The 27,403-nt window shown below is 41.2% G+C and overlaps 1 protein-coding gene across 2 annotated transcripts in view; it reads left to right on the top strand.

Moving 5' to 3' along the window:
• LOC107217834 (amyloid beta A4 precursor protein-binding family B member 1-interacting protein) overlaps positions 1-27,403 on the top strand; it is a 79,774-nt gene that overhangs the window by 23,029 nt on the left and 29,342 nt on the right. Inside the window, exon 2 of one of the 2 annotated variants that reach the window (XM_015655548.2) lies at positions 5,462-5,669. In XM_015655548.2, coding sequence (XP_015511034.1) covers positions 5,568-5,669 — 102 coding nt within the window. In that variant the 5' untranslated portion in view covers positions 5,462-5,567. Of the gene's footprint in view, positions 1-5,461; positions 5,670-22,171; positions 22,494-27,403 lie in introns of those variants that run through there. The other variant, XM_015655773.2, reaches the window with a different exon arrangement.

The following is a 27,403-nucleotide window of genomic DNA, read 5'->3' as shown; positions in this document are numbered from 1 at the left end:
GATGATTGTACTATCGACTCCAACTAATACGAATCACGTCGGTTCACCGTTTAAAATGCTCATTAATATTGCCATTCGAAAGGGGTTTTCCCGTGGTCGGTAATTATTAGCATAAACAACGAGTAGTTGGGCTCTGGAACACGATGACCAACTATCTTCTGGCCCAATTTTTTTCCCAACCCTTTTCTCTTGTGTTCCATTTAGCTTCAACAGTGTGGGTAGGTACTATTCCACTGCCTGTAATAGCTCCTCACCGCTCTTTATATCGCACCGCGTCACTGTACCCACTATGTGCAAATGAGGGGATTGAAATGGCTTTTGGTTCATTTTTCATTTGACCTTTTTCTATTTTATACCAAAGATGCAACGAGCCGTTGTTTGCTGACTCATTTTTCTTTTCCTTGCTCAAGTGTTTTACCGCGAAAAGTTCAATACTCTTTCGACTTATTGTTAGATCTATTATTTGTTTACAGTTATGTCGTAAAACGAACATGCTTAAGCATTTTACACGAAAAAAAAACCTGTATCATATCAGAGACTTGGCCTATTATTAAATGATGTTCTGTCGGCAAAGGTTGAGATGTTATTGAACAACTGCATCGTCATTTTATGACTCAGATGGTGGTAAAACGGTCTAAATGAAAACGCTAACTCGAGGGGAACCGTTTCGATTCTTTTCGGTTCGAGGGTTGGATGGAGAACTTATTTTCGATATTTTGCCTTATATTGGAGGAACAAGAGATATTATATAGAAATACTTCGTTCAAAGTACGTATATATGAAAAACTGACTTTCAGAATCCGAATGAGTCGCAGATGACTCAGCCAGTCTGGAACAATACTTGGCGCTTAAATGAACTTTATTATACCTGCAGTATTTCAAGCCGACCTTGTGAATTTTTAACGTACATTCATTCTCACATCAACAGCTGAGATTTTCTGCCGAAGGCATGTTTACCACGTACCGGGTGATCGCTAAGGGGCGGTAAACGATTTTTATGTTCTGGCCATACATTTTTGGCACATTGATCTTTTCCAAAGCATAGTTCTTATCTGGCTTTCACTACATTTACTAGTTACAGTACAAATGCTGTCCCTTATATGAATACAATGCAGGAACAAACTATCCGAGGAACAATTATCGCACAGCCCACGGTTCGTTTCAGTAATCTGCGATTTGAGCTCGGCCTTCGTACCTTTTTGAGCGAACGTTGATTGTCGCGTGGGGCATGCGTGCGTGCGTGCGTGTTGTGCGTGCGGACGTGTGTCCCATGCCATGGCTGACGGCGTCACTCCCCTAAAAAGTAAAGAAGCTATTGCCGACTTATGCGGCTTGGACAATTCGATTTATTGATCATAAGTGTCGATATGAGTGGGTTCGTTGTTCATTTTGCCTACGCCTCAACTCTGTTCCGATAGGCCATTGCCGTTTCACGCGGTAGTCGCGGTATAATTCCGGTTGGCCAAATACGGCAGCGTGGAAAATAATCTCCCCGATGAAGATGCGGAGATCTGCCAGAAATGCAGGACCAACCTTGATTACTAAAATCATGGTCACTTCACAGTATAATTAGTGTAAGAGATATGCGTAAATATGGGTGTGGAAATCGTTGAGGCTATGGATATGGGTGGGAAGTGTACTTGGATATTTCGAATGTTATAGCTTATCGCAAGATAAGAGGAAGGCCTAACAGTGTTAACTGCTCGTAGTATACGTAGTAGGTAGAATGGCATGTGTAGCTCACGATTAGGTGTAGATTAAAATTATTGATACGCCTTTTGCGTCACGGTGTCTTTCAATTGAACCCAACGTAAAACACATATGCCTAACATTTATTCATCTTTTATTGAAAAAAAAGAAGTGATCGATGTTTCATAGTACCTCAGAATTAAAACGATTTTTTAAAATTTGTGCACCTGCGAAAGATGCGATTTTTAGAGTAACTAAACGAGTTCATTTCACGAAGCCTCAATGGGATATCTAACAGCTATGGTATAAGAGATTCGAGTTGTAAACGCATACAGATAATGAGCTGAGTTGGAAAGCTCACTGCATGCAGGTACATACATGTATTCATATGCACGATACACGCCACTCATTACGTAACACGTTATTGGCGACGCTGACCTTTTTCATATTCCAACACTGATTATGGGTGCTTGGAAGTGGGTGGTGGGTAGAACTGTACGTGTTGAGGTGGACGTCAGCCCACGCTGTGTTATATATTCCCTGCATCGTCAGTGTTACGAACATAGAAAGTGGTTATTCATTTTGATCTGGAATTTTTAAGGCAGAAACGGGATCACTTTCCAAGTAACAGTTAGGAAATACTGAACTATATGTTCAAAACTGTAAACCTAAATATACATCTTACGCTTCGAAAATCACACATAGCTAGGTTTATCGCGGACGTGTAACCGTAAAATGGACTGTAAAGTTGTTCAGTTAAGTCATATCTTGAGGCTATTCAAGTATTTCCTAAGAAAGTTTGGTATCGCAAACTCCGAATAGCTGATGTTTTCATGACTCATTCGGTGAAGGTGTGATGGGACTTGATGGAGATTCTTTTCACACACCCACCTCATTCGTGTCATATTTCATGCACTAACACCTGAGTGAAGTTTTCGCAGTTTGCCTGTCACCTGGTATGTATGAATCGATTTGTTGAGTTCTTTTTTCTGTCACTGTATATTCCAGACGATTACCACTTCTACCGTTGGTTGAGCGATTTTTTCCAATTTTGACCGAATAAACGCATAACACCAAAATTAGAACGTTTATGATTTTTGATTCGTTTTTGATTATTGGATTAGAAGATACGGAATCACAATAAAATTTGTCACTTTTCGATTCCTCAGATCTACTGAAAATATTATATTGTGTTACGAATTTTATGCGACAGCAATAGCACGACTACTAATGCGAACGCAGCATAAGCCAAGGCGAGCGCTGTAATCACTCGAGTAAGATACTCTAAGCAAACGAATGTAATGTAACCATTTAAAAGAAGTAGATCAGGGCAGTCAAGAGGTCTAGCAGCATAGGTCCGGCTTCATGAAACTTAATCTATACGCGCAAAATTCAGATTGAACTTACAATTAGTCCAATGACGTCACTGGCGGGTGCGTCAATTCCGTGCATGGAATTGAGTAATCGAAAAGTGCTCACGCGTCGAGAAGGCCCTAGTGTGTAAAATTGTGAATTTCAGCCAAGCGCATGCGCTAGCGTTGTCTTACCGCACTGTTCAGAAATAATGCACTCTAGGCACGATCCACAGGCTTCGAAAATCCAACTTTCCAAGTGTGTGTTGGAATAAAAATATTTTTCGCGAACAACTGACCAAAATTGCGGTAAAATTCAGTGGTTAACACTCCTGTAATTCCACGACCAGCTGTCGTTAGGCTAGCCTTGAATTGTTTCACCGGTTTTTCAGAGACCATGTAAATTTGTGACATCAGCGTAGAGACGAGGACAAATGACTCGAGCGAAGGAAAAACGACTTGTAATACAAAAAACAAGTTATACGGTATAATAAGTGACACAAAAAGTACAAAAAGAAGACAGGGAGTTTTAAAAAAAGCATGACACACACAGTCCGTGAAATTAGTCACGGTCTTACGTATCGGCGAATGGTCAACTGCGTACGTGTCGCAGTCAAATTTCTGCAGGGAGTTTTTCTTTTGATAATCCGTACAATCTTTTTCATAGTTAGATCGTAGCGCTGTATTGGAAAAAAAGCGGTCTCAATTTTTCTGCAGATTCTTTCTTAGAGCATAGGATTGCTTTCTTCGTCGTTGAAAATATACACACGGGATGATAGAACTCGGGTTCCCATTATACCTGCGACAATGTTTATGCTGGCATGGAAACAATTTGAAATGAGTCAAAAATAAACAATGTTAATAGCAGTAGAATATGGTTAACATATTTATCTAGATATTGTAGTAAAAAAGTATGCTATATCGAACGCTCGGTTTTTTCATTTTCCTAAAGTCCTGCAACACAAACTGTTCGGCAATTAAACGGGTAAAGGGATTGTTTCCTAAAGAGCTTGAAGCACCGATAAAAGTCAAGATTATGTTGTTATTAGATCGATTAATATTCGTTTCTTTTCAATACGGTTGATAGCGAAAAAAGGGTAGTTTTCCTTCAAACCTGGCGCACCTTGCATCGCCGGAGTCGTGGCCCATTAAGCATTACGCCATTAGGGCAACTATTACCACCGTGTCAAATAGGCGTGCAGTGTGGGTGATATGCCTTTGTCTTTTCATTGACAATAAAACGCTTGATGTACCGTTCTTCCTCTCCTCTCTTTTTCACTCTTCTATTCACACTTGCAGCGTACATTGCCGCAGGCACAGCTAACGCGGTGCCGGGGCGTGGTGCTACGACCCTATGCTATTTAATGTGCTGTATGGGCCTATAAGGCCGTGTCATATTGTAGCGATGCGAACCGATATTCACTCTACCGATCACGGTATTCACGCATACTTGAATGCATAAGCGTATTTCCTGCTTCCTGCCACCTTTAATTGCTGATCCCACCGTGTATACAATAATAGTTAATATCCCGATATCGAGCGGCTCGGCATAGTGATGGACAAAGGAAATTGACACTGACGCTAGATTGCAGTTTCCGAAGAGTGCAGTTGGCGGTTAAACGGCGACTGGCAGGCCAACGGCTTCAGCGAGCCCGCAGTCGTCGTTGCTCTGGACGTGTGTAAAGTACGACTTGAATAATCCAACGTCGCGGACGTGTTTGCAGGGGTAGCTTCGCACGATTCACCGACCGACTATGCTTGGCGCCAACCGGCAATTATTTGCTTCAACGATCCTGTCACCGTGTGTATTTATACAAGTTCATTGCCGTGGTATTTAGATACACATATGTATGACACTAAGCCACGATATCGCTGCTCCGCTCCTCTACCACAAAGCCTTCGTAAACACTTCTATCGATGAAACCGAGGATGAGGTATTTCAGATTGTATCGAAAAAAAAAAGTAGGATAATAATAATGACTCAATGAGACAATATCTTTGTGGTTACTATGAATACATTTCTGCACTCTGCAGGTCTTCGATCCATGTTCAACATAATTATTTTTGTCAATATATAAATACCTCATTTTTGCATCGACAAGAAGGCCACCAAACTTGACACGTAAGATTTATAAACTGACAACTCTCCACAATACTATCACACATATATATATATGTATAATATAGTATACATAACTGACATATTATGCTGGCGATAGATGAATATGTTCACAGCGTTATTTCTTGTAGCTGGGTGCAAATCGTGGTGTGAGTATACAACGGAAGTTATACTACGTTGATAAATTTTTAATCACCTTCTATTTGATTGGCATGATCCGAAAACCGTTTTCACTCACTCAAACCATAACGTGTTTGCATTAATTAACAAGGTCTTGTATGATTTAAAATTATTGTTACAGAAATACGGTAGCTGAAACGAGTGACACAGCTGCAGTGATTGTTCCCGGTGTTTCGAAATAAGATAAAAGAACAGGGTGACGATACATAGAATATAAAAAAGAAAAAATGGAACGATACGAAGAGGAAGGCGGCGAGGACAGTGACAACGAAACAGATCCGGAACAACTGCTCAACGAATGGCTTGGCGAATTGGACAGTCTCACTGTGGTGAGTTTTATTTGTTCTTTGTAATTACAGTTTTAGACACTGTTGGAAAAATTTAACTAAATATAATGTCCCAGCAGGTCAACTTCATATTTGTATCATCTGTTACATCTTTGTTAATGAGTATGGCAGAAATTTTTGTAATTTCAACGTTTCAATTGTCACATGAACGTTTAATTTGTGATTTTTATTTTTTTTTCACTTAAGTACACACTAAAAAATGTTTAAATCCACCCAAAAGTTTCAGCAGACGTGCTGGAACATTTTTTTTCGAACTGTGTATGCACTAGTTTTTCCAATATTCAGTCGTTGCTCTGTTCCGAACGTTCTTGAATAAATTTGAAAGTTGACTAACAATGAGTCTTCTACGGGTAGAGTCCACTGCAGATGAGGGTAGTAAAGACTGTATAATGATTATCTGCTTATTGACTATAGTGGACGCTATTGAAAATGACGTAGTGTATTCTATATTGGACAAACAGGGCGTATATTAGAGCGGCAGACTTGAAGACGAATGTCCAGTAGCAGGCAGATGCTTACAATTTTCCAGTACTGCATTGTGAAACGCTGTTCAATTGGTGTCAACTGAATAGGGGGCTAAATATTTTACTATCTGTAATTTGGCCTCTTCATGAAGCAATTAAATGACGTTGGCGTCAACACCCGCACGTGACATGACAGCCATACCCGTGAGGTCTGCAGTACTTGAAACATTTATCGAAAGGCTTGACGATACGATCAAATCGGAATTGACGTTTCTCATTGAATTTACTCTGAATCTTGTATTTGAATCGCATAGAAATGAAAATTTCTATGGACAATTTGAATAGATTTATACAAAATAAACAGCCCAACTACGTCTGTTATCGTATAGCGATATAACGACACTCTCTATAGCTAAATGTTCTATAACGCTAACAACAGACTTTGACCTCTGGCGCGTAGCTCATGACTCGGCATTTCCGATTCCCGCCCGCATTTCCCCCAAGGATTAACACCGTACGATGAATGATGCGTTGATTGCCTGAATAAGACTTTCGGATTTTATGTTTTCAAAAACTCCAGGCCTTGTACATTCAACGGCACTGAAACGATATCCTTACACACCTTAAGGGGGGTGTTGCACTTTCGATTTTCTTCCGTGGGCGGTCCGGATCAATTGGAAAAAATTCGGAAATTGTTGGAGATATACGATGCTTTCTCTAAAATACCTTTCGAATAATAATTATTATCGAAATGTATGATTGTGCCCTGCGCCTTGAGAGATATTGATAAACGAATTTTGATTATCAATAAAAAATATGATTCCCCCAATGAACGAACTTATTGCCACTGACGAGAGATTTTGAATCGCACGAGCGAATCGCTGTGATTGAAAGTTGGAAGGAAAAAGGACGAGATTAGTGAAGAAATAAATTCGTGCTAACAAATAAAGGATAAAAATATAATTTCTAAATTTATTCACTCAAGTTCACAAGTCTATGCGTAGTGGCCGTTCTGGGATATAAATGAAATCTTGAAACGAACATATAGTCTGGATTGTTTCCAGCCATCCGATAAGGAATCTGTGATTATATTTGCTATTTTTGTACGCCAGTTGGAAGCCGAAAGGCGGAAGTACGGGCAACGCCTGCACTTGCACTTGCATCGGAGGTCGGTCAAGGCGTATAGCGTAGTATGGATCGATAGCGCTTTAGTCGGAGATGGGAAACTCGTGCTATTGCTGTACACAGCAATCCTCGTCGTCGTCGTCTTCATCTTACGTCGTAATCGTCGTACCGTTGACCCCGCTTCGAGAACCGCGTTCGTATTTTCCCTTCGTTAGTGAATCGTGAAGTTATTTCTAGAATTCACAGACTGCCGGCTCCAATTCATGCTCACGAACGTTTACCCGCAACGTGCAGCCAAGCTGAGATGAATAAACAAATTGCCTGTAACGCGCTCACGAGCTTTTAACCAGTGTGTGGAAAAGGCTGTGAAAATATACGCTTCTTGCGGTAAATGGTTGGAAAATGGTCGCCAAGCTTTTGCTCTGTTTAGCTGTTGGTACAGCTCCGAACTCACCGGAGCTTTCTACAGGTTTCTGCCTTACCTTATGCAGCTATCGGTTACCCTTCAAGCTTTGGGATTGCAGTTACTGGGTGAGCATCTAGTGCTTTCTCCTCGGAACAGATACTCGTCATTCGATTAAATTAATACGAAAAAATTAAGGATTCGGTTTATTTCCATGTAGACAATCATCCAGGTAGAAAAAAGTAATATTTGGGTCACAGAATTATGTGAAGCAAGGTCGGAATCCATGGACAGAGATAATATTTTAAATTCGCGAATAACGCTGCGTTCAATTTAGAATAAACTTACTCGTGGGGAATGAGCGGCCATGTTAAAAACAGTCATATGGGTATCATAGGCGTACTGAAATCGAGCAATGTACGGATTTGCCCCATTTGATCTCATTTGTTTTGAACAAGAAAATATGCTTGGACCTCTATACCGTCGATTTTCCTGAAATCATCCAGCATGGTCTTCATAGCCAGGACTCATTCTTTAATATATCAGACATTTTTTGTGCCTTCCCACTTCCCACGAAAGAGTGCGATGAATGCGCCACTAATTTTTTTGGTAAATTTTGTTTATTTGATCATTTATTATCTTGAAAGTTGCCAAAACAATCATTTTATAGAGATTCATTCGTAGTTTACGCACAATTACATTGAGAAAAACATTTAACTTATTTTTATTTGGTTGAGGATGAAGAGCTCTTTTTCATTTTCGTAAAATTTTGAAATTTTCATGTGACGTATTTGATCTATAATGGTTGAAACGAAACGAACAGACAAATATGAGAAGTATATCTGCACTGTTCGGAAATGGGGCACTTCACACACGCACCACAAGCTTCGGAAAACAAAGTTTCCAACAAGGTGTTGCAAAAAAACATTTATCTAGGTTTTCATCAGTGTGGATATGAGATAATATAATTTATTGTTCGTAGATGTGTAAAATAAAAATATTTCATTAATTTTTTGGCTGCGATGGTTACAGATAGACGATTAGGCACGTCCATAAAGATTATCATTTGCTTCTTGTTGGCATAACATCAAACAGATTATTTTGTTTTTCACCGACACGGGAAATTGAAAACACAAAGTATTTGAGTTGTCTGTAATAGTTTTAGTGATCAGATTACCTTGCATATCAACATAAGTACAATTCTATACGAGTATATAATTTTTTAGTCAAAAAATGTACTTAGGTACTCCCCACCAATTTGTTACTTGTACCAGTGTAAACGCAGGTGACCAAATCGTTCATTCACGGAACAGCCATGAACGGACAGAATGTAAAAAAATGTAGAATCGGTTTTGCCGAATAGAAGGATAATGTTTTTCACACGTTAATGTTTTATAGAATACGTTTCTATGAGAACATTCACTATTAGTTTTTCATCTTTGACTAAAAATATCACTTTTATTAACAATTTTGCTTGGGTAGTCCATCGATAGCAACCTTAACCTACATTTTGAAGACCGTTTAGAACAAAGTTGGTCTATGTGTATATCTGCGGTAGAAAGGTTTCTGGATGGTCCGTAATTAAAAATCATCCTTTCTGCGGCAAGTTATACATAATATGGTTAATGTTTAATTCGTGTACTCCCGCACACTTTTGATAAGCGTAATAAACTCCTGAGGATTTCCGGCCCGAATTAGTATGCTGCGTCTACTATATCCGCCTTCGAAGACCAACGCTCCGTTGTTAGCATCCTAATTGTGCCCACTTGATAAGCTACTATAATAGTTTTCGTTTTTTTTCGACCATTTCCTTTCCTTTTCACTTACGGTAATCGCTGGCAGGTAGTAGAAATTTAATTTTGATTAGGAGATCTTGTTACAAAAAGTCTAAACGGAACATAATGAATGTTACATTTTACATCGATAATTGGAATAACTGTTGTGGCAGCAATATTTTTTAGTAGATTTTACAGTAACTTTTGACTGGAATTTTCAACTCAGTAATCCGATTTCACCGCGATTGCTGCAGATTCAACTGCAAAATACTGCTGGCACAACAGTTCAATACTTTTTTTGCGTGTTGCTCTGTTGAACAAAAGTTTTTGATTTCAGATCCGCACAGAATATAGAAATATTAATATAAACCTGTTTGTAGTAGATTCGTAGAATCGTCCGTCATTGGCGATGAATAATAGTATAAACAAATAATTGTCTTGAACAATTAAAATAGGTCACACCACATGCATACCATGTAATATCAAATTCTATCGAGTTAATTAGCTTCATGTGTCGAAACCTTTCAGTACTTCAGTAGAGCTAATTAGCTTGTCGTATGTCCACTCGGAAATATGAAACCCTTGGGGTAGAGCACTCGTATGATGCAGGGTGATTCAAACTTCAACTGCTATCCCTGCAAGGATGACGTGGGTCATACTGCATGTCGATGGCTCCTAATAAAATTCACTCAACTTCAGAAAGGTTGATTATAAAAGACCTAACTTTGCAATGCAATGGCGTGATAATTGTAATCCAAGTAACTCTACGAACCCCGATGATGTAACAATTATCTTCAATCTTCAATTATCACTGGAATTAATTGATTTAGAATTGGGGTTCGTAGAGTTACTTGGATTATAATCGCCACGCCAGAGTTAGGTTATCTATAATTAGTGTGAATTTTAGTAGGGGCCATCGATATCATGTACAATTCTCATTAACTATCAACGAAAAATTTTCAGTTTTCAATTTGCCTTCATCGGAACATCTCTCGAGTTTTTTAATAAAGCATTGAAAATACTTCGAAATATTTAGACGATATTTTCTTCTATGTTTGGTGTACTCCGATCTGTTGAACAAATTTTTGTCTTATTAGTTTTGAGCTATTCCTTATAGACAATCATTATTTTCTTTTTAACGCTGGTTCGTAATTGCTATATAGAAAGAAGCCAGTTAGGGATTTTTTTTTTTTTTTTTTGTGAAATCAAACAAGATTATCGTATCGAATTTTGAATTTACTTTAATTTTTAGATTTATTTCAGCTTATTGAACGGAGCTTTGATAATTTTTCCGAATTCTTTATCTTAATTTGTTCTTCAGTTATAAACTTGAAAAAAATTTCCCATTCAACTTTTTTTTTGAATGTATAACGTCAAAACGAATATAAATACTGAGAAAAGTCAAGACATGTGTTTGTTCGTCTTGAATCATGGATTTTTTTTTTTGCGTAGCAATTGTTTTTTGTGTAAAATTGAAAAACGGTGTTGACTTTGAGCAGACATACTTTCCTTGTACATTTATTCGTACGTTTTGATTCAAGACGAAAAAACCCATAAAAAACTTCTCAATATCTCTCTTTGTTTTTGAGTTATATGTACCCAAAAAGTTGAATCCGGGAATGTTTTGAAAATTCATGACTGACAAAAAAAAAAACAAAAACGGAGATACAAATTCAAGTACTTGTATCACATGGCTTGCAGAAATCACCCGTAAAAGTTGTTTCTCCGCTTTCAAATTTATATTGAAGAGAATTTTAGAAAAATCTCGAAAGAAATTGGAAGGGGATTCGGATCGGTCAGTCCTATTCGGCGCACGGGTCTCTGCTGCACACGCGCCAGAGGACAGCTGCGTCTTGGCAACGGCTGTCTCACCGCCCTCGTCCCTCCGGCACCCTCATCACGTCGCTTGTCACCCTTGTAAAACGATACTCGCTTCCGCGTGTTTTTTTATTCAGAGTCCTTATTATATCCACCGTCGAGTTGCGTTCCGTTTCTTTCTTATACCTACTCGATGCGCATAATTCATCCGATTCAATTCCGATCACTGTACAAACCGATTGGAACAGGCACTCGAAATAACTCTTTCCCTACCTTCTATCTCAGTGAAGTTGAAGTGCTGAATCGATTTGATTGGATCTAGAAAACATTGATGCGACAAGAAGTCTGTATCCTGCTGCACAACACACGCATTCTGCACTTCCGTCCTGCAAACGGAGAACGAGCTGAACTTACGTCGTAACGGAAAACTTTCAGCTAGACAAAATGCCCTCAATTCATTGCTGAATTTGCTGATTTTCTAATCTTTGATCACACAAACGTGATGCTGGCTGTTAGGGCTCATCCCTCCGGGAGCAGGCAAATCGTTCCCAAAAGGCGAGAGTCCTTCTTGAAAAGGACACGCGCTACGCTCACCATCTGTTGCGCCCCTTAGAATTCGAGGGAAGGTTTCACCCTCCACGAGTCTGAACCTACCTCAACTTAAAATAAAACGCATCTCCGAGGAGGCTGTAGTCCTTGCGAAACGGAGCGGCGATTCACCTCATACGTATGTAGGTACATTAATTGTTGTGTCTTGATCATGCGCGTATCTTTATACATATCTCCGGATGCAAAGTACCTTACGGCAGAATTAAGCAGTTATACGGTCGTCAGATGAAAGGTATCCATCTATCGGGTTTGCGCCACCTGAAAGAATAATTACCGATTCTCGCATACTATGTACAGTGCATTATCAACAGCCAAAAGTTGAGCAGCGGATTCAGAGTTTTTTTTTTTGCCGCTTAAGAAATCTGAAAATTATTTCTGGTATACGGAACTGTAGAGAAGATCGAAATCGGCCTGCTGCAGCTGCTCCTCCAATGCTCCTTGCCGGCCGCACGTGTTCCTTTGGGGCAGGTGGTCGCCGTCCCGGTGATGAGGTTCACGAAAGGATCCGCGGGGTGCGAGGGGGAGGGGTGAGCACTGATTTGAACGGCACTCAAAAGAGAGGCTGCTGCGTTACAGGCCTGCTAGAAAGACGGGGGTCTCTGCCTCCTACGAGCGCTTCATGGTACGAGAAGAACGAGGGCAGGTGGTGCAGGTTTACTTTGTGCGCACGAGGACCATTTACGATTGATCACTGATTCTGAGGTGTCTTGGCACAGATGTAGATTTCATACTTTCTTCTGTCTACCACGCTGCTGACCCGTGACCAGCATTTTTAAAGTAGGTGTAGGCTGGAAAACTTCAAGAAAAAATTCGTGGACCGTTTTCTAAAACAACAATGCAAGATTTGGAAAAGAGAAAACACGTCTGAGGTGGTGAGGAATGAAAGATAGTTCGATTGAGGTGGACAGCCCAACGCGTATTCTATAACTACCTCGGATACGTGTACCAGGACGATCGAGTTGGCAGGTGCGAACTGATGAGCCAATTTATTCATCCTTCAACCGCAGGCCGATCGTATTATACGTCAAACATCCCGTCGTTCAAAGTTGAGGTGAATTTAGCTGAACGTATTACGTATTGCTGAATTGTACATGTATTCAAGGAGCTGAAGCTGAACGTCACGCTATTCTACAATTAACCACGCGGTTTGGAAGACTGTTATTGTCTGTAATCCGTTGGCGAAAGTGTGATTTGTTTCTTTTACCGCGAGTCGCAATAAATGATTCTCAGGCGAGTCACGCTACATGACATAAGTAATTCAGCATTAGGGCAGAAATTAGTTTACATACATTGTTACTTACAAACTTACTTAAAAATTACAATATCGTAATAAGGTCGCAATAAGGAAGTTTATAACTGGTCAGAAATTTCATCGATTACCAATGAAATTTACTTATTTTTCTCAGGGGGATCAGTGTATTAATTTGGCTTTTAGTTTATTCGGTGCATTCACACCAAACCGGTCATAACGTCAGCTTGCACGCAGGTTGATGCAAAACTAAATCAATTCTTTAATATACCACCGCTTCATAGCGAGAATCATTTTTGTGGAAAAAAAATTAAAAGGAAGAGAAGAGCGAGGCTGAGAGCGAGACCAAGAAAGTTTTTTTTTTCTTCCTTCTCTCATCTTTCGTAAATCAGGATGCTGCTCGGGTAGCAGCAACAGTTGGTGCGAAGGAAACATCTGCCGCGTTTACGTCTCATACATAGACTGTATAACGCATACAACTGTACATTGGTGCATTTATACGGCTTACCTGTTTGGTACGTTCACTCAGAGATTCTCAACTCAAATCTTCGAAAAACGTCGATAAAGTATATTTCCGACCACTGCAACGTACACCAGCTGATTAACAATATAAACCGATTATCCTCCCTCTTCGTTTTCACTCTCATTCTCTTTTTATTACGAGCTTCATTCGATTATAGTATTTATCAAGCCCCCAATTATAGAATGATATAAAGCATTCTCAGAGGTGAGTCGACTAGTTGGTGGACCGAATGTTTACAGGGTCCATGATTAGTAAATGCACAAAAAAAAAAAAATAAAAAAAAACGAACAATACCGGAAACTAACAATGCAGCCTTGTAGGGCAAAGGTTTCCATTACATATATTTACACGCAAGTGTATACCCATGTATTTATCAAACTCCTCCTCTGGCAACTACGTCCGCTTATCTGGAGATAAGTCTGAGGAGTTCGGTAATATAAAAACTATAGTCTACGCAGTCAAACCAGTGCATTCGAATAACTGCACCGTATTTGTAACTGGAACATGATGGCACATGGCCTCTACCAATTCTCAATAAATCGTGAGTCAAAAGGGTTGATTCCCCTCACCTGACTCCTGTAATCGTAGATATTACGTACTTCATGGGTTGAATCATCGACTTGGACTTCGACACGATATATTCACGGCACATGACTCACTTTAAATTGTAACATTTGTTTTATCGTGGCTGTAGGGTCGCGCCCCTATAGTAGTTTCGTTTGACCATATCTAACCGTGTAACCCATTCTGTCCACCTCCAATGATTCTGATGCAAATTAACCCCTCATCAGTCGGTACTGATCCTGCGGTGATCAACCTTCAACTATTCTATTTTTTTAACATTACATGCAAAACTGGACGACTGTTTAGAATTCGGAATTCCAATAAGCTATCAAGTAATCTGTTTGGCACGTGATTACCTCATTAGCCGAATAGAGTCACTCAGATAGAAACCTGAACAAACAAGTGGCGTCTGCAAAATCGAAGCAGATGTAATTACGGCAATTCTTATGGATTCACTGTTCAAATTTGGCACCAAAACCTTATCACACGAGGTCCACATTTACGACAATCATTCTTATACAATTCTGTTTGCGAAGGTTCTTGGTATTTGTGACAACTCTTGGAGTGAACTATTTTTCCCTCACCCGAGAGTAGTGAACTTAGTGAAGAAAAAAATTCTTTACTCAGGAAATCATCCGCAGTATGTCGACCCGACATGACGTATAAAGTGGTAAAGTGATCTAATTATACCGATGATACGTGACAGACGGTGGAAATGTTGTTTACCAATGCCTTCTTAGCCATCCCGCAAACCACAGAAGTCCTTGTTTTGCGGTGGTGAGGACGTGACCCAATTTCAGAGCCTTTTAAGTCACGAATTCTTGTTTATTGTAAGAGCTAAGCCGCAAGCGCCTGTGTGTTGAACATATGGATCATACACACGGACGGAATGCAAATGTGAAATTCCCCAAGAAAGTTGAATGAACCCAATTACATCGCTGCAAGCATCGGTTCAAACTTCGTTTCTGCTACTTAATACACATACATGGGAATATTCTTATGGTCGCAGTACCATGAAGAAGGAAAGAAGTCCTTGAAGAAATTCTATGATCATAGCATTGGAACTATTCTTAGAAGTTTTATCTGCAAACAAGGTACTTGATGGTGTGCTTATGATTTGAATTACGAACCCATCACATCACGGAGTAGGAGACGAGGTGTCATAACCCATTACCGGAAGTACTGGCTATCGTCGAAAGTATAGCGTTATTACGACTTTGAATTTGTGCCCGTATTTCTTAATTTACTTGAAAATCCAACGCCGATCGTATTAGGATAACGGAAAAGTGTGCCCCGCTAAGTTCATACGTGTCATATTCATCATGCAATAGCGAGAAGTACAAAGTAACACCTTGAGAAACACTGCGAGCTGCAAGTCTATCTTTCGTCGGCGCCACGCGACCAGGTCGTTCGCAGGCTGCCGGGTGCTGTTGAAATCAACTACGGTGGTGGGGCTGGGGAACCTCTCTATATCGATGCTCTTATGCCCTCAGTCGACTCCCGGCTCTCACTGAGTTAAGGCTGAGATTTTATTAATTAGCACTATCTGGCAGTATCTGCAAGAGCTGGAAGTCGAGTTAAACTAATAACCGAAGAATCCTAATTGCGAGTCAATTTGATAAACAGTGGTCAGTGTGGAATCTATGGAGTGTTTGGTTTGTGTTTTTTTTTTTTTCACATCAGCATGCCGTTGTGCAGTGACCACGTAATGCTTCGGTGAGATTTGACTTTCGTCTATTCTGGCGGATTAGCCTGCGAAAAGTGGACGTTGATAAACAAAACGTTAAAGTAACATTGGAAGAACGATACCTGTTGTGATTTGATGAGGACAAAGACTTCGGCATCCATCGTTACATGATCGTAGCGGATACGTTCGTTAAGGACTACGTGGGACACGTTGATAAGTCGATTTACTAAGGCAGGAACAAAAAGTATTTTGACATCCGATGGATCCGTCGATGATATCTTCTAGCTTAAAAAGTTGATCAGCCCCTTATACCACTACACTTTTATTTTTCCTTACACATTCAGTCCTGTCGCCTGTTTCATGCTTCTGTCTCAACTTCCATCCCCTACAGACACCATTGAGACCGTTCAAGTATTTGACGGATTATGAGAGACTCTTTATTATTCAATCCTTTAATCAAACTTTCATCTTTTCATTCGTCAATCGTTGATATACTTACAATACCAATACATGCACTGCCGTGGCGTTGAATAAATTCCTATTGCTCAATCTCACGAATGATAATAACGATTGGAGTAGGGAACAGCTGATTGAATTTTAACCATTAATTAATGTAAAACGTCGAACGTCCTATTCAAATAATCTGAGAGGATGAACCTGGCGTTTGAAGAACCAAGTTGCCGAGGTGGGTGAGAAAAGTTAAGATATTCACGAAGCAATCTCGCAAGGCGGCGAACAGAATAAAAGAAGACAACGAAGCGTCAGTGGGAAAGAAGAAAAGGATAAAGACAGCTCACAAAGGAATCTCTGCCCGGCGCCAGGGTCAAATGGGATAAAGGGAGGAAAAAGAGCGGAGACTGCACGCTTGAAAAATACCGCCGCCATTATTATACATACGATAAGCTTACTGTCGGGCTACATCTACCAAGAATAGAAAGAAATTTTCTGTGTACAGTAAATCGATCGCTTCGGTCTGCGTCATCGAGAGACCATGTTGTGCGGAACATTTAATAAAAACAAACGTAGACACACCGGAGAAGAGTATCGACTGGTCAAGACATTATCCTTGCATCAGCCAAAAATCGCTCCATTGAAAGAAATCACGGGAAACGGCGCTCGCAGGAACAGGGCGAAGACCGTTGTCATCAAAGATCTCTTGCAATCGGTAAGCAAATTGGATATCATCTGCCGAATTATTTACATTCGTTCAAAAGTGAATATTTACTTTCCGGTAAATTGTTCATTCTTGACGAGCAAAATTGATGCTGAAAATTCAACTTGTCGAACGTATATTCCTACTGCCACAAAGTTGATGCCCATTTCTGAGAGGTTTCGTGTCATTGTCATTGCCATTGTCGTATAATATGTTAAATCAAGGTACGGACACATAATCAATACTTCAAATTTCACGTCTATAACCGAAAATAATGTGAGGTATGGCAGAAGCACGAAGTGTTATATTTATACAGCAATGCACACATTCACCCAGAGAATACTAAGTACGTCTCTCTTCTTTTCGCGCACAAACATCAGCGTGCACCGATGCGGTAGATTGGGCGGAGGACGCTGAACGGCTGCGGCGAAGAAGCAGCCCGATGGTTGTATCTGCACCTTATAAGGCGTCGTCCGTGATGTTCCGCTGCACCATCTATTAGAAACTCTTTGTTGAGCTGGTCCCGGCGGTTCTTTTTTCTTTTTCTGTTTTTTTTTTCCTTTTTTTTCTTAACCACAAAAACGGCATACCCTTTTACCTTGAACGTGCACACTGTAAACTATGGTGCCCCTTCTTTCGCCTTTCTTATCGTTGTCCTTATAAGATCGTTCAACTCTCGGCTAACTAAGTGTATGTATAGGAAATTCTTCCAGTGCTATGTTTACAGTTACACAAATAGAAAATTTTCTTCAATCATCACGCGGTACATGCACCTGTACTTCGGTAATTACGATTATGCTAAATTTACGCAATATCATCTTCTCCGGAGATTATCGAAACTGAGTTCGGATTCGTTATCAATATATTGAAGTACACACATGGTACGATAAAGTTTCAGGAAATAGAAAACACATTCGATCAATTTCCAAAACCAGTTACGTGTTATAGGACGCTGGAGAGGGATTGTCATGTTAAATTCAAACGCATTTAGATTCTATATAATGTAATTCGTTCTATTTAATCTCTCCGAATCCCTGCTTTCTATGCTTTTCGACAATTTTATCGCTGCAGGATAAATTTCGACGGCCGATTTCGGTGGTGATTTGGAAGAGCTATTTTTTCAGTATCTATCTGGAGGCGTGTAAGTGATTAGTTCTTCTAAACCATATAATTAACACATTATCGCCCTCTTGAGAAATACCTTTGCCCCGATAATAATTAGGGCTTAGGAATTTGGTCTTTGATCGTCTCCTGCAACCTCTGTAAAAGCCCAAGGGGAATTCGTGAATCCTCGTGCAAAAAAAACGACTCGCAAGCGTGCTTTTATCTTTGCCAGTTTGCGCAGGTATCCTGTATACAATTGCATTACGTACCTACACATATGCACACACAAAGAGGTTGAACGATACATGTATATACCTATACATATATACATATATCTGCCCCCCCCTCTTTAGTTCCCCTCAGTGCCTCTTTGTTCAGAGTTTCGCTCGAGGCAATCCCTTCAGCTCGGCGTCTGGACTGGAGTCCAGTTATTCCAGGCGCATAAAAATCCTGACGAATTATTTAGCAAGAGCGGAATTCACCCTGGAGGCGCATTAGTGCACGCAAAGAAAAACGCCGCACGGGACCGGCGCGAAATATTCGTTGAGGACGGAGGTTTCGTAAACTGACCAGTCGACATTCCGACTCAGAGCAATTCGTTTCAATCAAACAATCGGCGCCGCTTTGTCCGATCTCATACAACCGCGTGGCGCCCCTTTAACAGTAGTATGGTTCTTCTAGTTACAGTTAATTGAAGCTCATCGTTGGTCCTCCTACTTCTCTGAGCGGATTGAGTCGCGCCAGAGTGAGAAAATAAATAAAAAGTAATAAAAATATACCACGTGATCGTGAAATTTGTCATTATCGCGAATTTTTACATTTTCTACAAGTCGAAGTGCTGAGTCATTAGTCGACACTCGGAAGGAGGTGTTATATTATGGCAACGAATCTCATACTGCGGGGTGTCCGAGTTTAATTTCATCCATGCTCAGTTAGATTTGTATCTTTGAAACGTTGCCAGTGTTGCCAGGAGGAGATTCGTTGAACCAGAGCGAATGGATATCGCACAGCTGCATAGTAAAGAAAAGTACTCGAATACTTATCATTCGTTGCTAAATTGCCCATTGTCACAAAATTCTTGTTATTGCTTTCGTTCATCAATGTTCCGGAGCTGATTCACAGAGCGAGTTTCGAATGCATAATTTGCTCAGTACTCACAAAGGCACGTGAGTAATATTATTAGACTGATCACTGCACCGCTTCCCACTTGGGAATCATTGTACCACGGTAAGTTTTAACGAATTCTGAGAGAAGCTGAATTATTTCAAGCCTGAATCCATGCTCGCGTTCTGCAACTGAAATTAGAACGACTATAAGGATACGCATTCCGCGGGAGAATCGGGAGCTGAATAACTTAACCCAACCCAACTTATTCTAACCTAACCCTAACCAAACCTATCCCAAAATTACTTCGCCGCCTTGATGTATATACTTACCCAGAGAAAAGTTTGCTCCTTTACCGGACATTGCTGAAGTTTTTTGCCAACCGCTGCACCGTCGATTCCGGCTCCTATACACTGCTGCGTAGATCTGAGGGTGTTTTTTTTTTTTAAACCAGTCAGGTATCGGTCACTTGACCATGGCCCTAACCTGATGTTGATGTGCGCATGCATAGTATAGACAATGTGTGTAGAATATTTCCCACAGGTCTTAAAAGTACCTAAATTGATTGATAAACGATATCTCGCGAAAGGATGTAAAGTAGATGGGGGAGTTGAGATGTTGGCAACTAATTGCCGTGATGTCAGACCTACGACTTGCATCCCAGTAATAGGATGCGCTTATTGGCACCTGAGTATAAGTTGACACTTGTTGAGCTGATCGGGCAGAGGCTGCCATTGCGGCGAACATACGATTAAGCAGGAAAGATTTGATCATCGCGTACGATTTTTTATTAATCTCGCAAATTAAAAAAAAGATCTTGAGCCTGAGAAGTACTCTGATTTTGTGAATTTTGATTTGTCGGACCATATTATCGATGTCGAATCTCTTACATTGGCGTTGGCATCACATATGGTATCAAGGGAGATCCTGACGTCAAAAGAACGCCATCCAATAAATTCACGCTTATGAATTTCAGTTTGTGCTGCTCACAGATTTAGCAATTGTTGACAAAAACTATTCTAGGTGCAACTCATGAGGATAAAAAAACGCAGCAGGCCGGAGTAAAAAACTGAAAAATCATGATGTAATTGCGAAATCATTTCACTTCATTCGCACTTATGAATACGCGTTCCTGCTCAACAGATTTGAAGTTGGGAAAACTTACGTAAGCTTACCTGTATGCACAGGGTCGAATGCATAGCTATTACGCTGTCATAGGACGGCAACAGTGACAAAGGCAAGAGAATGGCCCTGCATTGATGATATCGGAGGAGGAAGGGATGGGAAGCTTTAATCGACTCGCAACATTTTGTCCGTGGCAGTAAAATCAATTATATCCCACGTACTCGTGGGCGGGATACACTACGTGCCTACTACACATGGGTATACGTGTATGTAGACCATCCACATGCATATTTGAACGTATACGAGCCCCCTGCGGCGCCTTTTCCCGTGCACCCCGGCCCCCCTTGCACCCGTGTACGGTGCTGCGTCGTTGCTAGGGGCAACCCCAGCACCGACATCACTGCCGCAACCAGCCAGGCCCGCACGCTTATGGGGGTCTATTCTGTGCTTTTTGGGTTTTCGAATTTTCACGTGTAGAATTCTCCGTGTTAAGGTTGAAATGAAAGAAAGTCATAAATTGACGTTTCGGTTCTGAGGGGGGGGGGGGGGGGGCGTTTCAGAAAAAATTAAATATTCTTAAGCCTCGTGTCTGAGGTGAAACTTTGAATGTGAAAGAATCCCAAAAAAAAACACTAAATCGGTGGACATTAAGTTACAACCTATATCGTCGGTATCATCCATTTATCATCCCTCATCCGAGTGGTACCTAAAGCCATCAAACCCAGTTGACAGTTTCTAATTTTCACTCTTCCACCGCGTTTATAGCTCTCTGAATGATCAAAGACTGATTTTGATTGGCTGAACGGTAGTAAAAGTGTGGAAACTTCGAGGGCTGAAATTACGGTACAGCTGAACTCGTGTTTCTCCGCCGTTTTATTGACCCCCCGACACATTCTGCAGCTACCTCCTTCTCACGGAAAAACCTCACTCACCGGTCCCGGCGTCGTACCTAACGTACTTGAAATCTGTCGAACTCGTTCCCGGTGTACGGAATTAATGGTATGAACAAGTATTTTTTCGATCAGCGATTCCTTAGAAATGGAAACTCGAAAATTTTGCTACCGTAGCAGGGTTTGACGTGATTTCTCACATCTCCAGCAGTCCTCGGCAATTGCGCACATTTTGTGCATCTATCAAATTCAATACTCATTCGATTTGCAATTTATCTTTACGAATAGTCCAACACCAATCCTCTAACCTCGGTCGGCATGTGCACCCACGTTTCCTCGGGTGGTTCGTACCGTGGTTCAGGGCACCCTAGTACCAGCCGATCCGCAGTAAGGATCGTCCCTGAACCCGAGAGAGAGAAGGAAGGAGAAAGAGAGGACGGATCTGAGGGAGAGAAATGGGGATGGCTGGATGGGGCGAGGGTGATGGCGAGGCGGAGGGGGAAGGAGAGAAGTCCGCCCCCGCCAATCTCCGCACGGTCGGGACTCTCTGGAGCTTAGCAAGCCGGCTCTCTGCCAGACGAACGCGCGTACAGACGGTCAGAGTATTATTAAGCGCCGCGCCACAAGTTACCCACGACGACGACTGGTGATCGCTTCGCTTCCTGTCATTTCTTTCCGCTTCCCTCCCTGGCTGCTTTTTTTAAAAAAGCGTCATCGATTCCTTCGGTGTTCGGGGTGAAATTGTGTCGCGAAGGAATGTCATTTTAATCTCTTTTTGGAGTCGATTCTGTGTAGTGATCCGATTCTTTGATTAAGTTCCTAAGGTTCCTTCATTGCTGTAGTTTTCTTGTGGGATATTCGACGTTTTTTTTTTTTTTTTGTTAAATAGTAACCCAATGCCGGGCAGATTGGAAAGTCAAATGAGTCGTAGAGATAATTTATCGAGTACGACAAGCTTCTTGACACTTATAGTAACAACTTAGGAATGAACGAAGGGTGAGGGTGAAACAGTGGCCGTTCAATATTTCCCAAGAAGTATCGCAGAGTATTATCTTACGATATGGATTGGCTTAGGAGGCATGAAAATTGCAGCGAGGAAGTGGAATTGAACAACTCAGTGGTAGATGCAGCTAAAGATTCCACCGTGATAACATGTAACGAGGGGAATGACGATTGTCAGTTTGAAGAGGACGCGTCCATCGACGAAGGAATGGTATGTTGAGCGTTCCCTTATTCTATCATATTAATTCTCACAAGCTTTGAAACGTTGCTTGAATGCGAGTAGAAATTAATCGTCAAAAATGCTTTCGAAAAACTTTATTTCGTCTGCGGCGTATTGAGGTTTCACGAAATAAAGTACAAACTCGTTATGTATTTATCCCCCGAGTCCTTACAATACCTTTTTGTGTTCGATCGAAACATAAACACTCCGCTTTACTTAACCGGTAATTACCAATCGAAACTCGAGGCTCCGCTCGGGAGCCTCTACTTAAAACCCAACGCGAATAAGAATTGGAGGGAACACGTGTTCGCCCCACGGGGTGATGGATGCATGCATGGGGTACGTATATGTACACACAATACGGTGCACACCTTCCTACTGGAAGGTGAGAGGGGTCGAGGGTCATGAGGGAGATGAGGGGGAGGGTCTTTACTCAACTTACCTTCTAATACGTACCACCTCGTTTATTCCACTACATTTGCGGGCTTTGTCGCATGCTGTACGAGGAGAGTTGGTATGTATGCCGACGTGTAAGGTTGGTGAGCGCTCGAAGACACAGGTCTATGGTATGGACGTTAAGTGTTATCCGAAGAAAATGTGATGAAAAGACTTTATGACCGTAGGGGATGGTGGAATTCCATTAAAAATTGGATTTGGTTCAAAAGTGGTTCTGTTTCCCACTTTCCAAAAATTTTTGTGGACAGGACTTGAGGGTATTCCTTTGCCCGCTTGGAATGATTTTCGGCGAATAATCATGGTCCGTGTCGTTGTGACCTCTAGATCACCCACTATCCGGGTGAGGACCAAGGGGTCGGTACGAAAAGTTTCATGCAGCGCGGACGCGGCAAGGAGAAAACTTGACAACGTTGCAGTACCAGCGGCACGCCTTGGCCCTCTGGAGGATGAATCACCGTTGTCTCTCCCATCGTAAGCATAGTCACAGCCACAGTCACGTCTCTGGATTCATTTTCCTAAATATTCTAATATTCTTATGGTAACCGTTTGTGTCCTCCATTTTGATTCTCGGGTTACGACCTATGTACACCGCGTTTTCGCTTTGATTGGAAAACTCACGTTGACATGTTCTATCGATATCGGTGAATGAAACGGCTGATGAACAAAAAATTCCAATTTTGATCAGAGTGTCCTCGGGGTGTGCGCACTGAACGTGTAAGAGAGAAAACTCAGCCGGGCAGCCAGCCATCCACCCATCGAGTCATCCAGCTTTGCCAGCTCACCCCCTGCGGGGGATGAAACATGATTCATCGTCCGAAAGCCTTCCGCTCCACCCTCTTTTAGTCCCCGCATCTCTTTTCCCTCATTTTCTCTACCCGGCGACTCATTTCACTCCGCGCACTAGCCAGAAGACTTAGCATCGTTCTTCGTGATAACTGGCTTTGGATAGGTTCGAACGGTTCTACTTCTCGGTGTAAGATTTTTACCTATGTAGGAGATTGTGGTATGTGCTTGAACAAATTTTTCTTCTTCAAGCCATTTTGTACTTTATTTGAAAATCGATGACATTAATTTTTGGTTCTTAGGCAGAGGTGATGTTGTCGTATATGATACGGATTCCTTGTTGTTATATAACGATTGAATATTTCCTTGCTTTGGTTCGCCTAGTGCGCATTAATTTCTTATAAATCTATCGAATTATCTGTTGAAATTTATTTCCAACGGGATATTTAACTATTATTATGGAGGCCAGAAACTCACTAGCATTTCAACTAAACTTTGACCATGATATGTTGTATCTATACTCACAAATTCTATATCTGCAACCATGAGATGTTATCACTTCTCGACCAAGAGGATTAATCGGATGGTCGGAAATGCTGCGTATACATCGCAGGCAGTAATTGATTAAAAGTTGAACGCAGCTAACATCACTTTGATAAATTTGTGCTTAAAGTGGAGTAATATCGAAGAAGGAGAGCTCTTCTTTTCCGCAGAATAATTCATTTTTGGTCATATGCGTACTTGTGAATATAAGGAGCTGTGTAGCGGATGGTAAACAAATTAGGCCCATTATTTATCATTATTATTACGATATTACTTTTGATGCTTCTTTTTTGCACAATGAGTAGAATTACATCTGGAATTGTATACATAATGCACATTAGCTACATGGTTTATGAGTTTGGAGATGAGAAGACTGATGGAAAAATTAGATTACCATGCGCGGTGTATCACTTCAGACTTCATGGATCGAATGTATACACACTTTATAACTTATAGGTCGGAGTAGATGAACACACGATGTGAACAGTGAACGAGGATGCTCAGGCTAGTTTGGCGAATCCACTCGCTAGAGAGCGACTTTCTTGCTATTCATATGCCTACCAATTTGGTGTTATTTCCATTATTTTGTCATCTCGTCAGGTTCTTTGCTTCGTCATGTGTTTTCTGTTTTCTGTATCCGTTTCTAATTCCTTTCGTTCCATCGCATTCTTTCGTAGTACAAGTATCACCTTTCTTATGTGTATATCTCTCAGGAAATTTAATTCAAATATCGTCAAAATACAATACACAATTATACGCGGTTTCATTTCATGCGAGGGATTGCCGCGAGAATCTAGGAATTACAATAAATCATGCGCTTATATCAGTTTCTCCCTTCGGAAGCGCACCGTCCAGGCGTGCGTTGCAGGCCTTTGGTCGTAGTCATGGCGTAAACGCGTTACGGCGTACATATCTATAGGAATTTATCAGCATCGGGAGTGAGAAGGGCCCCGTGGCCAAGGGTCCCGATGCCGGCAACACGCTACAGCTTGGATATTTTTAGAACGACGTCTGGAAGATTCGATATCGTTGCCGTCACGACGCCTCGCCTTGTAATTCACCGTCCCGTCTAGTTGCCGGTGTCTTTGTATTCGTATTTCACTAGCGGGCATATACATATAATGCATGGATGCATACGTATATACGCGGCGGTCGCATAGAGAGAAAGAACGGAGTGGGAGAGAAAGGTTCTCTCGTGAAACGACGCTGTCGTGGGTTGTGCTGTGAGGCCCAGAGCTTACACGGACCTTACAGGCCCTTAAGTCTCCTGATTAGGGCGCTGTGTACCGTAGAATGCCATTTATCAACCGCCTTTCCTCCGACACTAGTGCGTGTAACTCGGAAACGAAAGAAGCGATGGACCGACGCGAGACCGTGGAAACTCAGCATCCACTTAAAGGATTGTTTACAGGCCGGTGTACGTAGAAAAAGAATTTTTTTAATAACTAACAACCTAGCTTAACGGGTTTACCGTGTCTTGGAAACTCGCCAATTACAATTTCGGCGTGATTAAATTTTTTCCTCCAGTTCTATTGGATTATTTGAGATTTTGACGAACGATATAAATCGTAATTAATTTTTGTTCGGCTGATATTTAAGGATATAACAAATATTTCAGAACTCATTAAAATTGTTCGAATAATCTTTACGGCACGTTACACAATGTGTCACTTTTTGAAATATCTCGCTGGAAATTAACTCACCAAGGCGTGACGTTTTACCGCCCATCTGGCAAATAGATATTTTTAATTAACTTGTTTGTACATTGGGGCCTTGCGGCATCGAGATAGCAGATTCGAGACCCGCATCTTCAGGGTTTGTTGTAATTTGAACACGTGTACGCATTACCACGATGACGTCACGTTTTGCGGTTAGGCGATTCCAGCTGTAAACAGTAGCTATTCATCCAAAGCGTTTACTGTCATCAGAGTAATGAGAAACGTGCTGGAAAAGTTCACTAAAAGTATTGCGCATTCAAATTGGTATAAAAAGAGTACCGATTGGAAAAATAATGTTGTGTACCACAGTGGTAGAAATAAAAACACGACTTCAATTTTGTTGAATATCGTGCTTGCCATATTAGTTTGCTGTTGTCTTCAGGGTTTGTTCATTCATGATTTGTCATAATATCGAGCACGAAAGCGAACATGATTTGAATGACGTACGGTTTATGAGTTACCAATCAGTCTTCGATCAAAGTATATGTTGTTGGATGATGATGAACTAATCGTTTCTCGGTAGTGTAGCATGATTTACGACAACGTTAAGTAAGTTGCCAAATATTTTTTGCTCTGTTTAATTGTTGCGCATAATTCAGTTTCTTCTTCGAATTGGTTATTCCCCTTTCCAGTCGCTTTCACCCACCCCCAAAGGCTACACTTTTTTCCAGGCTCTAATCCTTACTTTAGTTGCCCTTTGTGGAAGGGAAAACCTCGTTGATGGACGCCCACACCCACTTATCGCAATTTCTGTTCTCTGCTCTTTTTCACGCCTACGTACGCACTGTGTTTAATCCTTTTCAAGGCATCCTCTTCTGCCATGTCGTCAATGATCACCCGTGTGAGCGTCCTTTAAAGAGGGTTGATCACCCCGATGAAAGCCATTAGTTTCGTTTTACTTTTATTCAAGACAATTCCCGTGATATAAGAAATAGACACGTTGAGTATAGTCATGATGCCCCAAAAATGTCTGTTTCTGTACATTTCATGTGGTTCTCTTACTGCAGCTCGAGAATCATCACTTCTGTTATATACGCAATGCAAAGTTCAATGTCTCGCACGTATAGCATTCCTGACATGACCGCAGACTATTTTTAAAGCATCAATCTTTGAGAAAGATCGTGCGATAATTTGTCAATTATCATTCTCATATACCTGGATAAGGGTGGAGAAAGATGGAATTTAGATAAGGAGTTTACCGTTCAGTTAATTAAATTCTTCAGTCCTTCAAGCAACACGTTGCCAGTTAAGGAAGCCACAGAATCAGGGACGCGGGACGTTCCAAGCTTGCAGTTCCTGACTCTTTGGATGGTATAGGGTCAGGTCACCGCCATCGACCCACGACGGCGTTTTCTATTACGTTGCTACCCCTAGGGCTATTCGCGTCCTTCACTCTGCCTA

The sequence above is a fragment of the Neodiprion lecontei genome, chromosome 4 (assembly GCF_021901455.1).
Source record: "Neodiprion lecontei isolate iyNeoLeco1 chromosome 4, iyNeoLeco1.1, whole genome shotgun sequence".
NCBI classification, from domain to species: domain Eukaryota; kingdom Metazoa; phylum Arthropoda; class Insecta; order Hymenoptera; family Diprionidae; genus Neodiprion; species Neodiprion lecontei.
Note: the sequence above shows the minus strand (reverse complement) of the source record. Positions and strands in the feature narration are given on the sequence as shown.